General features: G+C 41.4%; 1 protein-coding gene across 3 annotated transcripts in view; it reads right to left on the bottom strand.

The window, feature by feature from the left end:
- Window positions 1–12,573, bottom strand: part of LOC139570774 (ninein-like protein) — a 45,693-nt gene that overhangs the window by 31,366 nt on the left and 1,754 nt on the right. For 2 of the 3 annotated variants that reach the window (XM_071392925.1, XM_071392927.1), the window contains exon 2: window positions 3,565–3,773. In XM_071392925.1, the coding sequence (XP_071249026.1) occupies window positions 3,565–3,747 (183 nt within the window). In that variant the 5' untranslated portion in view covers window positions 3,748–3,773. Of the gene's footprint in view, window positions 1–3,564; window positions 3,774–12,573 lie in introns of those variants that run through there. The other variant, XM_071392926.1, reaches the window with a different exon arrangement.

Below are 12,573 nucleotides of genomic sequence, written 5' to 3' on the forward strand. Positions count from 1 at the left end.
GTAATGACCTGTCAAACACTCTGGTTATGGCTGAAACGGGCTCAATGGAATACATTGGCTTAACGTTGCATCTATAAGAATGCTAAAACGCTTCATCAGTGATTTTTTGTGCAATTGAAAAATAGTTTAAATGTTTACAAATGAAATTAAAGCAACCTATGAAAATGAACACTGATTGTAGTGACCGGTCTGATCTCGCAAACAATGCAATGCATTTGGAAACTATTCAAACCCCTTGACTTGTTCAACTTTGTTATGTTACAGCCTTATTCTAAAATGTATAAAAAAAATATATATATATCTACACAAATGAATGACACATTTATTACATATAAAAAACAGGAATACCTTATTCACCTAAGTATTCAGAACCATCGCTATGAGACTCAAAATTGAGCTCAGATGAGATGTTTCTACAACTTGACTGGAGTCCACCTGTGGTAAATTCAATTGATTGGACATGATTTGGAAAAGCACACACCTGACTATAGAAGGTCCCACAGTTGACAGTGCATTTCAGAGCAAAAACCAAGCCATGAGGTCGAAGGAATTGTCCGTAGCGCTCCGAGACAGGATTGTGTCGAGGCACAGATCTGGGGAAGGGTACCAAAACATTTCTGCAGCATTGAAGGTCCCCAAGAATACAGTTGCCTCCATTCTTAACTTCTTCGGGCTAGGGGGCAGTATTCGGAAGTTTGGATGAATGAGGTGCCCAAAGTAAACTGCCTGTTACTCAGGCCCAGAAGCTAGGACATGCATATAATTGGTAGCATTGGATAGAAAACACTAACGTTTCCAAAACTGTTAACATAATGTCTGTGAGTATAACAGAACTGATATGGCAGGCAAAAACCCGACAACAGTCCACGCAGAATTTTTTTCCCCAGCTCACCACTGATTACAATGGCTGGGAATGGGAATATAAAAGGAATACCTCCCAGATTGCAGTTCCTAGGGCTTCCAACAGTCTTTAGAAAGAGTTTCAGGCTTGTGTTTTGAAATCTGGGACCACGCAGCCGTCATACCGCTCAGGAAGGAGACACGTTCTGCGAAAAGTCAAATCAATCCCAGAACAACAGCAAAGGATCTTGTGAAGATGCTGGAGGAAACGGGTACAAAAGTATCTATATCCACAGTAAAACGAGTCCTATATCGACATAACCTGAAAGTCCGCTCCGCAAGGAAGAAGCCACTGCTCCAAAACCGCCATAAAAAGCCAGACTACGGTTTGCAACTGCACATGGGGACAAAGATCATACTTTTTGGAGGAATGTCCTCTGGTCTGATGAAACAAAAATAAAACTGTTTGGCCATAATGACCATCGTTATGTTTGGAGGAAAAAGGGGGAGGCTTGAAAGCCAAGGAACACCATCCCAACCGTGAAGCACGGGGGTGGCAGCATCATGTTGTAGGGGTGCTTTTCTGCAGGAGGGACTGGTGCACTTCACAAAATAGATGGCATCATGAGGTATGAAAATTATGTGGATATATTGAAGCAACATCTCAAGACATCAGTCAGGAAGTTAAAGCTTGGTTGCAAATGGGGCTTCCAAATGGACAATGACCACAAGCATACTTCCAAAGTTGTGGCAAAATGGCTTAAGGACAACAAAGTCAAGGTATTGGAGTGGCCATCACAAAGCCCTGACCTCAATCCTATAGAAAATGTGTGGGCAGAACTTAAAAAGCGTGTGCGAGCAAGGAGCCCTACAAACCTGACTCAGTTACACCAGCTCTGTCAGGAGGAATTGGCCAAAATTCACCCAACTTATTGTGGGAAGCTTGTGGAAGGCTACACGAAACATTTGACCCAAGTTAAACAATTTAAAGGCAATGCTAGCGAATACTAATTGAGTGTATGTAAACTTCTGACCCACTGGGAATGTGATGAAAGACATAAAATCTGAAATAAATCATTCTCTCTACTATTATTCTGACATTTCACATTCTTAAAATAAAGTGGTGATCCTAACTGACCTAAGACAGGGAATTCTTACTAGGATTTGAATGTCAGGAATTGTGAAAAACTGAGTTTAAATGTATTTGGCTAAGGTGTATGTAAACTTCCGACTTCAACTGTAGGTATTACAGACTCAGTCAGGGAGATGTTGAAAATGTCAGTGAAGACACTTGCCAGTTGGTCTGCGTCTGCTCTGTGTACACGTCCTGGCAATCTGTGAATGTGACCTGTTTTAAGGTCTTGCTCACATCGGCTACGGAGAGCGTGATCACACAGTCATCCGGAACAGCTGGTGCTCTCATGCATGCTCCAGTGTTGCTTGCCTCGAATCGAAAGGCCACCCCCAGGTGGTAAGGGTAGGCAACAACACACATTCCACGCTGATCCTCAACACAGGGGCCCCCTCAGGGATGCATGCTTAGTCCCCTCCTGTACTGCCTGTTCACCCAGAACTGCTCCAACACCATCATTACGTTTTCAGACGAGACAACAGTGCTAAGCCTGATTAGCGACAACGATGAGGCCGCCTATAGGGAGCAGGTCAGAAACCTGTCAGTGTGGTGCCAGGACAACAACCTCTCCCTCAACGTGAGCAAGACAAAGGAGCTGATCATGGACTACAGGAAAAGGAGGGCCGAACACGTCCTCATTCACACTGACGGGGCTGCAGTGGAGCGGGTCAAGAGTTTAGAGTTTCAAGTTCCTTGGTGTCCACATCACCAACGAACTATCATGGTCCAAACACACCAAGAGAGTCATGAAGAGGGCACAACACCACCTATTTCCCCTCAGGAGAATGAATTTTTTTTGGCATGGGTCTCTAGATCCTCAAAAAGTTCTACAGCTGCACCATTGAGAGCATCCTGACCGGTTGCATCACTGCCTGGAATGGCAACTGCTCCGCATCCGACCGTAAGGCGCCACAGAGGGTAGTGCATACGTCCCAGTACATCACTGGGGCCAAGCTTCCTGACATCCAGGGCGTATATACTAGCCGGTGTCAAAGACTCCAGTCACGCCAAAATTGTCAGAGACTCCAGTCACCCAAGTCATAGATTGTTCTCTGTTACCGCATGGCAAGCGGGCTTGGAGCACCAAGTCTAGGTCTAAAAGGCTCCTTAACAGCTTCTTCCCCCAAGCCATAAGACTGCTGACTATTTACACTTTATATCATCTATGCGTAGTTACTTTACCCCTACCTGCATGTGCAAATTACCTCGATTTACCTATACCCCCACACATTGACTCAGTACCGTTACCCCCTGTATATACTGTAGCCTCGTTATTGTTATTTTCTTGTGTTACTTTTTATAATTTTTTTTACTTTAGATTAATTAGTAAATATCTTCTTAGCTTTATTTCTTGAACTGCATTGTTGGTTAAGGGCTTGTAAGTAAGCATTTCACAGTAAGGTCTAAACCTGTTGTATTTGGCGCATGTGACAAATAAAATTTGATTTGACTACTGAATAAAGGTAGGAAAGTGTCATAACACAGCTATTACACAACTATGCATGTCAGAACTTAACATGTTATAAAGTAATGGGAATTTAAGGTAAAACCACAACAGAGAGAGAAGTTACTAAAGTGGTCTGGTCTCATACCCGAGCATAGTGGTGTGGTCCTAGCAAGGTGTCCAACAGTAGGGGAAGGTGAGCATCCAAGGATAGCTTGTGGCAAAGGGCTGACAACTCTTCCTTGTCCAGGTAACCAGTGCCTGTGGTGTCACAGCTGTGAAACTCCTCCTTCAGCTGGACCACATAGCGGTTCTGCTCTTCCTCATCCATCCCAGTACATATTGCAAGGCTTGCACCTACAGTGAAGTTGGATGGAGGACAGGAAGAGACAGTGGTAAGCACAATAAACGTTCAATCACATATGTCTACATCTGCACTCTTGCACCATCCACACACACACACACACACTGCAACTTCCATTAGTCTTACATCCAGGCTACTCTATACATTGCAATAGACTACTAGGCCTGAACTACGTACAGTGATAAAATGTTTTAGTGGGACGGACCATCTAAATATATTTGCTGCCCACACCGCTCGCGTCGCGTGCACGAGCATTGCAAAATAAATTTATAAATCTATATTATTCAATTATTGCGCACGCCAACGAGCGTCTGCGTTGCCACGGGCTAAAATAGAAGTCAGTTCTATTTGTGACGCAGATCGCGCTGAAAGTCCTGCCTCTCCCATCTCCTCACTGGTTTATAGAAGCAGGTACCCACGTGCCATCTCCTCATTGGTTATACCCATGTGGGTGAATGAAAGACGAACGAGGTCAGTGGCGGTAATGCACGTAATTTATGAAAGTTGCCAATCGCAATATAAAGTCAAGAGATGAAAAAGCCTGGAAGGGAGAGAGATGACTAGAAACGATTCGGTTGCCCATTTTGTGTGTGGATTAATTTGCGGAGTAAAGGACCTTGTTATTTTACCCTGAAATGCACAACTCAATGTTTATATGTGTCACGATCGTCGTAAGGAATGGACCAAGGTGCAGCGTGGTAGGCGTACATTATTCTTTAATAAATGAATACCGAACAAAAACAAAACGAACAAACGAAACGTGAAGCTATACAACTAGCGCTGACAGGCAAATAAACAGACAAGATCCCACAAACGAGGAAATGCCTACCTAAATATGATCCCCAATCAGATACAACGATAAACAGCTGCCTCTGATTGGGAACCATAATCGGGCCACCATAGAAATACAATATCACCTAGATGACCCACCCAAGTCACTATCACGCCCCAACCAACACAGAGAAAAAACAGCTTACTATGGTCAGGGCGTGACAATATCCCAGGACAAATTAGCTAGCAACAGCAAGCTAGCTAAATAGGACAAATTAGCTAGCAAGTGCAAGCTAACTAGCTAAATTGCCATAAATGTTTAATGCTTTTCAACCTGTCCCCAAATTAATATAATTGGTTCCGAGTTTGTTTTGATATTTTAACCTATGTGTTGTGATCGCGTGTGGTGTAGGGGGGACAAAATACATTTATGCACGATGGCGGTTTGGGTTCCGTGTTAGGCTTGGATTTCCCCCCCCCAAAGACTACAGCTCAGCGTTCAACAACAGTCCCCTCCAAACTCGGGTCCCTGGGACTGAACACCTCCCTCTGCAACTGGATCCTGGACTTCCTGACGGGCCACCCCCAGGTGGTGAGGTTAGGCAACAACACTTACGCCACACTGACCCTCAACACGGGGGGCCCCTCAGGGGTGTGTACTTAGTCCCCTCCTGTACACCCACGACCGCGGCCACGCACGACTCAATCATTAAGTTTACTGACAACATAACGGCGGTTAAGAGCATTGGGCCCGTAACAGAATGGCTACTGGTTCGAATCACCGAGCCGGCAAGGTGGAACATTTTTTGCCATTCTGCCCTTGAGCAAGGCAGTTAACCCCCAACAACAACTGCTCTCCAGTCACCGGTGACGTGGACGTCGATTAAGGCAGCCCCCCGCACCTCTTTGATTCAGAGGGTTGAGTTAAATGCAGAAGACACATTTCGGTTGAATGCATTCAGTTGTGCAACTGACTAGGTATCCCCTTTCCTTTTTGGTAGGCTTGATCACCGACGGTGATGAGACAGCCTACAGGGATGGAAGAGATCTGGCAGTGTGGTGCCAGGACAACAACCTCTCACTCAATGTCAGTAAGACCAAGGAGCTGATTGTGGACTACAGGAAATATGGGGGAGAGCACGCCCCCTTCCACATCGACGGGGCTGTACTGGAACGGGTCGAGAGTAGAGGCTGACCGATAATATTTTTCAACGCCGATACCGATTATTGGAGGACCAAATAAAAGGCGATACCGACAAAAAAAAAATACACACACAGTTGAAGTCGGAAGTTTTACATACACCTTAGCCAAATACATTTAAACTCAGTTTTTCACAATTCCTGACATTTAATACTAGTAAAAATGCCGTATTTTAGGTCAGTTAGGATCACCACTTTATTTTAAGAATGTGAAATGTCAGAATAATAGTAGAAAGAATGATTTATTTCAGCTTTAATTTCTTTCATCATATCCCAGTTGGTCTATATTTTACATACACTCAAATAGTATTTGGTAGCATTGCCTTTTAATTGTTTAACTTGGGTCAAATGTTTCAGGGAGCCTTCCACAAGCTTCCCACAATAAGTTGGGTGAATTTTGTCCCATTCCTCCTGACAGAGCTGGTGTAACTGAGTCAGGTTTATAGGCCTCCTTACTCGCACACCCTTTTTCAGTTCTGCCCACACATTTTTTGGTGGATTGAGGTCAGGGCTTTGTGATGGACACTCCAATACCTTTCATTTGTTGTCCTTAAGCCATTTTGGCTTTTGAAGTTTGCTTGGGGTCATTGTCCATTTGGAAGACCCATTTGCGACCAAGCTTTAACTTCCTGACTGATGTCTTGAGATATTGCTTCAATATATCCACGTCATTTTCCTGCTTCATGATGCCATCTATTTTGTGAAGTGCACAAGTTCCTCCTGCAGAAAAGCACCCCCACAACATGATGCTGCCACCCCCGTGCTTCACGGTTGGGATGGTGTTCTTCAGGTTGCAAGTCTCCCCCTTTTTCCTCCAAACAAAGAAATCAGCCAAGACCTCAGAAAATAAATTGTAGACCTCCACAAGTCTGGTTCATCCTTGGGAGCAATTTCCAAACGCCTGAAGGTACCACCATCTGTACAAACAATAGTACGCAAGTATAAACACCATGGGACCACACAGCTGTCATACCGCTCAGGAAGGAGACTCGTTCTGTCTCCTAGAGATGAACGTACTTTGGTGCGAAAAGTGCAAATCAATCCCAGAACAGCAGCAAAGCACTTTGTGAAGATGCTGGAGGAAGCAGGTACAAAAGTATCTATATCCACAGTAAAACGAGTCCAATATCGACATAACCTGAAAGGCCGCTCAGCAAGGAAGAAGCCACTGCTCCAAAACCGCCATAAAAAAGCCAGACTACTGTTTGCAACTGCACATGGGGACAAAGATACTTTTTACTTTTTGGAGAAATGTCCTCTGGTCTGATGAAACAAAATAGAACTGTTTGGCCATAATGACCATCGTTATGTTTGGAGGAAAAAGGGGGAGGCTTGCAAGCCGAAGAACACCATCTCAAACATGAAGCACGGGGGTGACAGCATCATGTTGTGGGGGTGCTTTGCTGCAGGAGGGACTGGTGCACTTCACAAAATAGATGGCATCATGAGGAGGTAAAATTATGTGGATATATTGAAGCAACATCAAGACAACAGTCAGGAAGTTAAAGCTTGGTTGCAAATGGGTCTTACAAATGGACAATGACCACAAGCATACTTCCAAAGTTGTGGCAAAATGGCTTAAGAACAACAAAGTCAAGGTATTGGAGTGGCCATCACAAAGCCCCGACCTTAATCCTATAGAAAATTTGTGGGCAGAACTGAATAAGCATGTGCGAACAAGGAGCCCTACAAACCTGACTCAGTTACACCAGCTCTGTCAGGAGGAATGGGCCAAAATTCACCCAACTTATTGTGGGAAGCTTGTGGAAGACTACCCAAAATGTTTGACCCAAGTTAAACAATTTAAAGGCAATGCTACCGAATACTAATTGAGTGTATGTAAACTTCTGACCCACTGGGAATGTGATGAAAGAAATAAAAGCTGAAATAAATCACTCTACTATTATTCTGACATTTCACATTCTTAAAATAAGGTGGTGATCCTAACTAACCTAAGACAGGGATTTTTGGGAAAACTGAGTTTAAATGCATTTGGCTAAGGTGTATGTAAACTTCCGACCTCAACTGTACATTTGTGCAACGATTGTGCTTTTGTTAAATCATCAACTGTTTGGCGTAGTAGGCTGTGATTCGATGATAAATTAACAGGCACCGCATTGATTATATTCAATGCAGGACAAGCTAGTTAACATAGTAATATCATCAACCATGTGTAGTTAACTAGCGATTATGTGATGATTGATTGCTTTTAAAAGATAGGTTTAATGCTAGCTAGCAACTGACCTCCTTGCAGCCACAAGGTCCTTTTGACACTGCACTCGCTAACAGGTGGTCAGCCTGCCACGCACTTTCCTAGTGGAATGCAATGTATTTGGCCATAATCGGCGTCCAAAAATGCCGATTACCTAATTAAATCGGTCGACCTCTAATCGAGAGCTTCAAGTTCCTTAGCATCCACATCACTAAGGACTTAACATGGTCCACACACTCTTTACAAGGGCACGACAGCACCTCTTTCCCCTCAGGAGGTTGAAAAGATTTGTCAAAGGCCTTCAGATCCTCAAAAAGTTATACAGCTGCACCACTGAGAGAAAGTATTCAGACCCCTTCACTTTTTCCACATTACAGCCTTATTCTAAAATTGATGAAAGTTTTTTCCCCCGTCTCAATCCACACACACACACACCCATAATGACAAAGCAAAAACTTTTTTTTGTTTTTTTACAGAAGTATATATAAAAAAATGAAATATCACATTTACATAAGTATTCAGACCCTTTACTCAGTACTTTGTTGAAGCACCTTTGGTAGAGATTGCACCTTTGGTAGAGATTACAGCCTCGAGTACGACGCTACAAGCTTGGCACAGCTGTATTTGGGGAGTTTCTCCCATTCTTCTCTGCATATCCCCTCAAGCTCTGTCAGGTTGGACGGGAGCGTCGCTACACAGCTATTTTCAGGTCTCTCCAGGGATGGTGCCAGGTTTCCTCCAGATGTGACCCTTGGCATTCAGGCCAATCTTGGTTTCATCAGACCAGAGAATCTTGTTTCTCATGGTCTGAGAGTCCTTTAGGTGCCATTTAGCAAACACCAAGCGGCCGGTCATGCGCACACAAACTTTCATACTTATACTGTATACTGCTGCTACTCATTTTTCAAATGTAATTGGTACATTTTCAAAAAGTACAAAACTTTAAAACTGATAACACTTGTCATGCTCCCTATCTTATTTTCAGAACATTTGATTGTGCTTTCATTGGGGTTTCACATATCTTTCACCTCCAAGTCATTCAAGCAACAACAAAAAATTATGAAATACTATGAGAACATTTTGTTCATTCACTATTAAGTAATTTAAAATAGCATTTAAAGCTGCAATGTGTTACTTTTTGGGCAACCTGACCAAATTGACAGAAATGTGAGTTACAGATCTGTTGTTCTCATTGAAAGCAAGTTTAAGAAACGGTAGATCTGTTATGTGCGCGCCATTTCTATGCTTTCCATTCTTAAAATGTTGTTTTACTTTCAGTTTTGTACACCAGCTTCAAACAGCTAAAAATACAATATTATTGGTTATGGAAGATATATTTCACAGCGGTTTAGATCGTACAATGATTCTCCACATGCTTGTTTTGTCAAACTGAAATTAGGCAAACTATTCGAATTTTAGCAACCTGGAAATGGCGGAGTGATTTTTGCATATTGCATCTTCAATCCAATAGCAAAAAATAGAAGATAGAAATGTCAAAACTGTTCTTTTTGAAGTGCTGAAGAGAAAGCATAGTAGATGGTAAATATTATTTTCTATACAGTATTTGACTATAACTTGACATACATTTTTATTTAAATAATTTGTATCCAATGGCAGGTTGTGAGCATGTTGATAAATACAGCTTCATTATCCTTATACAGTACATACATAGGACAAATCATCAGAAATAGGGGTATTGCAAAGTAGTTAGCTAATGTTAACATGTAGCACGGTGTTGTATGCCGTTTCTGCCCCATGCAACATTGTACAAGATCACATTTTCTACGTGACTTGTCAACTGATACAGTATCGCCTGTCTCTCTTTGAAAGTGTTTCAACGGAACTCAGATAATGAGTGGAATATATTGTTATATACAACCCAGCTATTTCAGCAGTGCATTGTACACTCCACTATAATTCCTAATGGTAGTACATAAGAGTGACTCTTTCCACTTTGTCCTATTGAAGCACACTGGCTGATGGAGAATGCAGTACATGGGTAGGCAGCCCTCGTCCTGGAATGATTTAGATTTATATTTGGTTCAGTTGTCAACTAACGTGAATTCAATGTGAACATTGACATTGACAAATCCAATGACATTTCACCATGTCAGTGGATTTAGGTTTAAAGTTGGGAGAAAAAAAATGACGAAATGCCCTTATGTTGATCTCTTCGCAAATCCAATTAGTTTTCCACGTTGATTCAACATCACATTGATTTGGGGGGTTGAAATGACAGGGAAACAACGTTGATTCAACCAGTTTTGCCCAGTGGGTCTGTTGGAATAAAATCCTGCTGTACCTGCGGCACTCCAGGAACAGGGATGCCTACCCCTGATGTAGGCTAGTATTTACAACCACATCCATATATGATTTGGTTTTACCTTCAACATAAATTGATGTCAAATTAAGAGGTAAAAATATAGAATTGTACAGTGCTCAGCAGTTATCAAACTATATACAGTACGTTAACTAGGCATTACATAATTTTGGTTCAGTAGTTATCCGTTTTGAGCAGTTTGATAGTCGTTATCATAATTGTACATTAGAGTATAAACACACACACACACACCATACTTTATATGTTCCTACTTTACAGACATACATTTTTATTATGTAGTTCTCAAAATCTGTCGTAGACAAGCCAGTTTAAAATCTATAGGTTTATCAAACGGTTAAGTGATTATCATTTAAGAAAGTCAAATTAAAGATGCACTATACAGAAATCACTTCGCCATTTCCTGGTTGCTAAAATTCTAACATACTGACCACTCCGCTTGCGTTACGTGCGCGAGCATTGCAAAATGTACACATACATGTTATTCAATCATTTAATCCAAACTGCTCGCGCACATCTGCGTAGCCAGGCACTAAAATAGAATTTAGTTCTATTTGACACCTGACGCGCTGCATGTCCCGCCTCTCCCATCTCCTCATTGGTTTGTAGGAGCATATACCCACGTGGGTGATTGAAAGATGAACTGATGTCCACACTCCAGTTGGTAGTGGTAACGCACCTTAAAGTTGGTTGCTAACTGCCATATAAAGTCCAAAGAAGAAGACCGAAGGAGGAGAGATTACTAGAAACAAACTAGTTTGACCCTTTTATCTGTGGATTCAATTGTCAGAGTGGAGGACCTTGTGCAATTCAGGTAAAATAACAACCCAGTGTTTATATTCCAGGACAAATTAGCTAGCAACAGCAAGATAACTAGCTAAATGTCCATGAATGTTTCAAGTGTTTCAACCTGTCCCCAAATGAATATAGTTGGTTCATTGTTCTTTTTGATAGTTCAACCTGCGTGTCATGATTGCGTCTGGTGTGGATGGACAAAATCAGCATGCGCCCGGTCTAGTCAGCATGTAATAGTTTGTCTAATTTCAGTTTGTGGTGCAAAACAAGCAATTATAGTATAGAGAATCATTGTGCCATCTAAACCGCTTCTAAATATATTTTCCATAACCAAAAATATAGAATTTTCAGCTGGTGTACATAACAAAAATTAATAACGGGAAGCATAGAACAGATGTACTGCTTCTTAGACTTGCTTTCAATGAGTGACAGATCTATAACACCCATTTCTATGCGAATTTGGTCAGGTCACCCAAAAAGTTACATATTGCAGCTTTAAGTAATAGTAAACTGTATTTTAACAAAAGAGAAGAGAATTATCTAAGGGATAATCAACCTTCCACCGAGTTGCATTATTTTCCAGAGAACGCATAGAGCCCCTCGTTGATTATTCCTTTTAAACCAAGGCTACAATTTAACACATTTTCCACTAGAAATGTGTTGATTTGCAGGTAGAAATGTGTTCAACATCCACTGAAGTAGCTAGCAAGTTTACTACATAGCTACAGTATTTGCTGTTGTAACTTGTAACCAAACAAACAGACTTGCTAGTTTACCTATCCAAACCATCAGTCCTACTTTGCTATCATGAAAATCGAATTCAACAAAACCAATAGGCCTACTGTTTTATATTTAACTTCTGCTTCCAAAAGCGGTTCAAACAAAACATGTAAACATGAACTACAGCCATTGAATTCTTTCGCGCAAATAACTGTGCATTATAGGGAAACAATGCATGCTCTAGAATACCCTTCAAGACAATCAGAAAGGACTATTCAACAACGCCATGGTAGAAATAAAAAATGATGTAAGTATTATATTGTAAAAGGCAATTACTTTATATGAACATGTATTACAATCTGAAAGATGAAACACTGATTAAGTTTAGTGAAAAAGTGACTGATTTAATTGAAAATGTGCTTAGTCAATAAACTTCTGCCCTTTTGATGATCTGTTAAGTTTTGTACTAAGAGTTGTGAAAATGTACCACATAGGCCTACTTGTGAAAATTTCACAAAAGCTATTGAAAAAAAAAACAGTATTTTAAAATATATTTTTCTTATTTCATCTCTGCATTGTTAGGAAGGGATCGTAACTAAGCATTTCACGATCAAGTCTACACCTGTTGTATTAAGGGCATGTGACAATTTGTTTTTATTTGATTTGCTTTATAAGTAGGAATAAACAAATTAATATCAATCATTATTGATGGATGCGTTTCCAATCACCCCGTTGAATGAATAAGGCAGTTGCCCAT

Source organism: Salvelinus alpinus, chromosome 3 (assembly GCF_045679555.1).
Source record: "Salvelinus alpinus chromosome 3, SLU_Salpinus.1, whole genome shotgun sequence".
Lineage (NCBI taxonomy): Eukaryota > Metazoa > Chordata > Actinopteri > Salmoniformes > Salmonidae > Salvelinus > Salvelinus alpinus.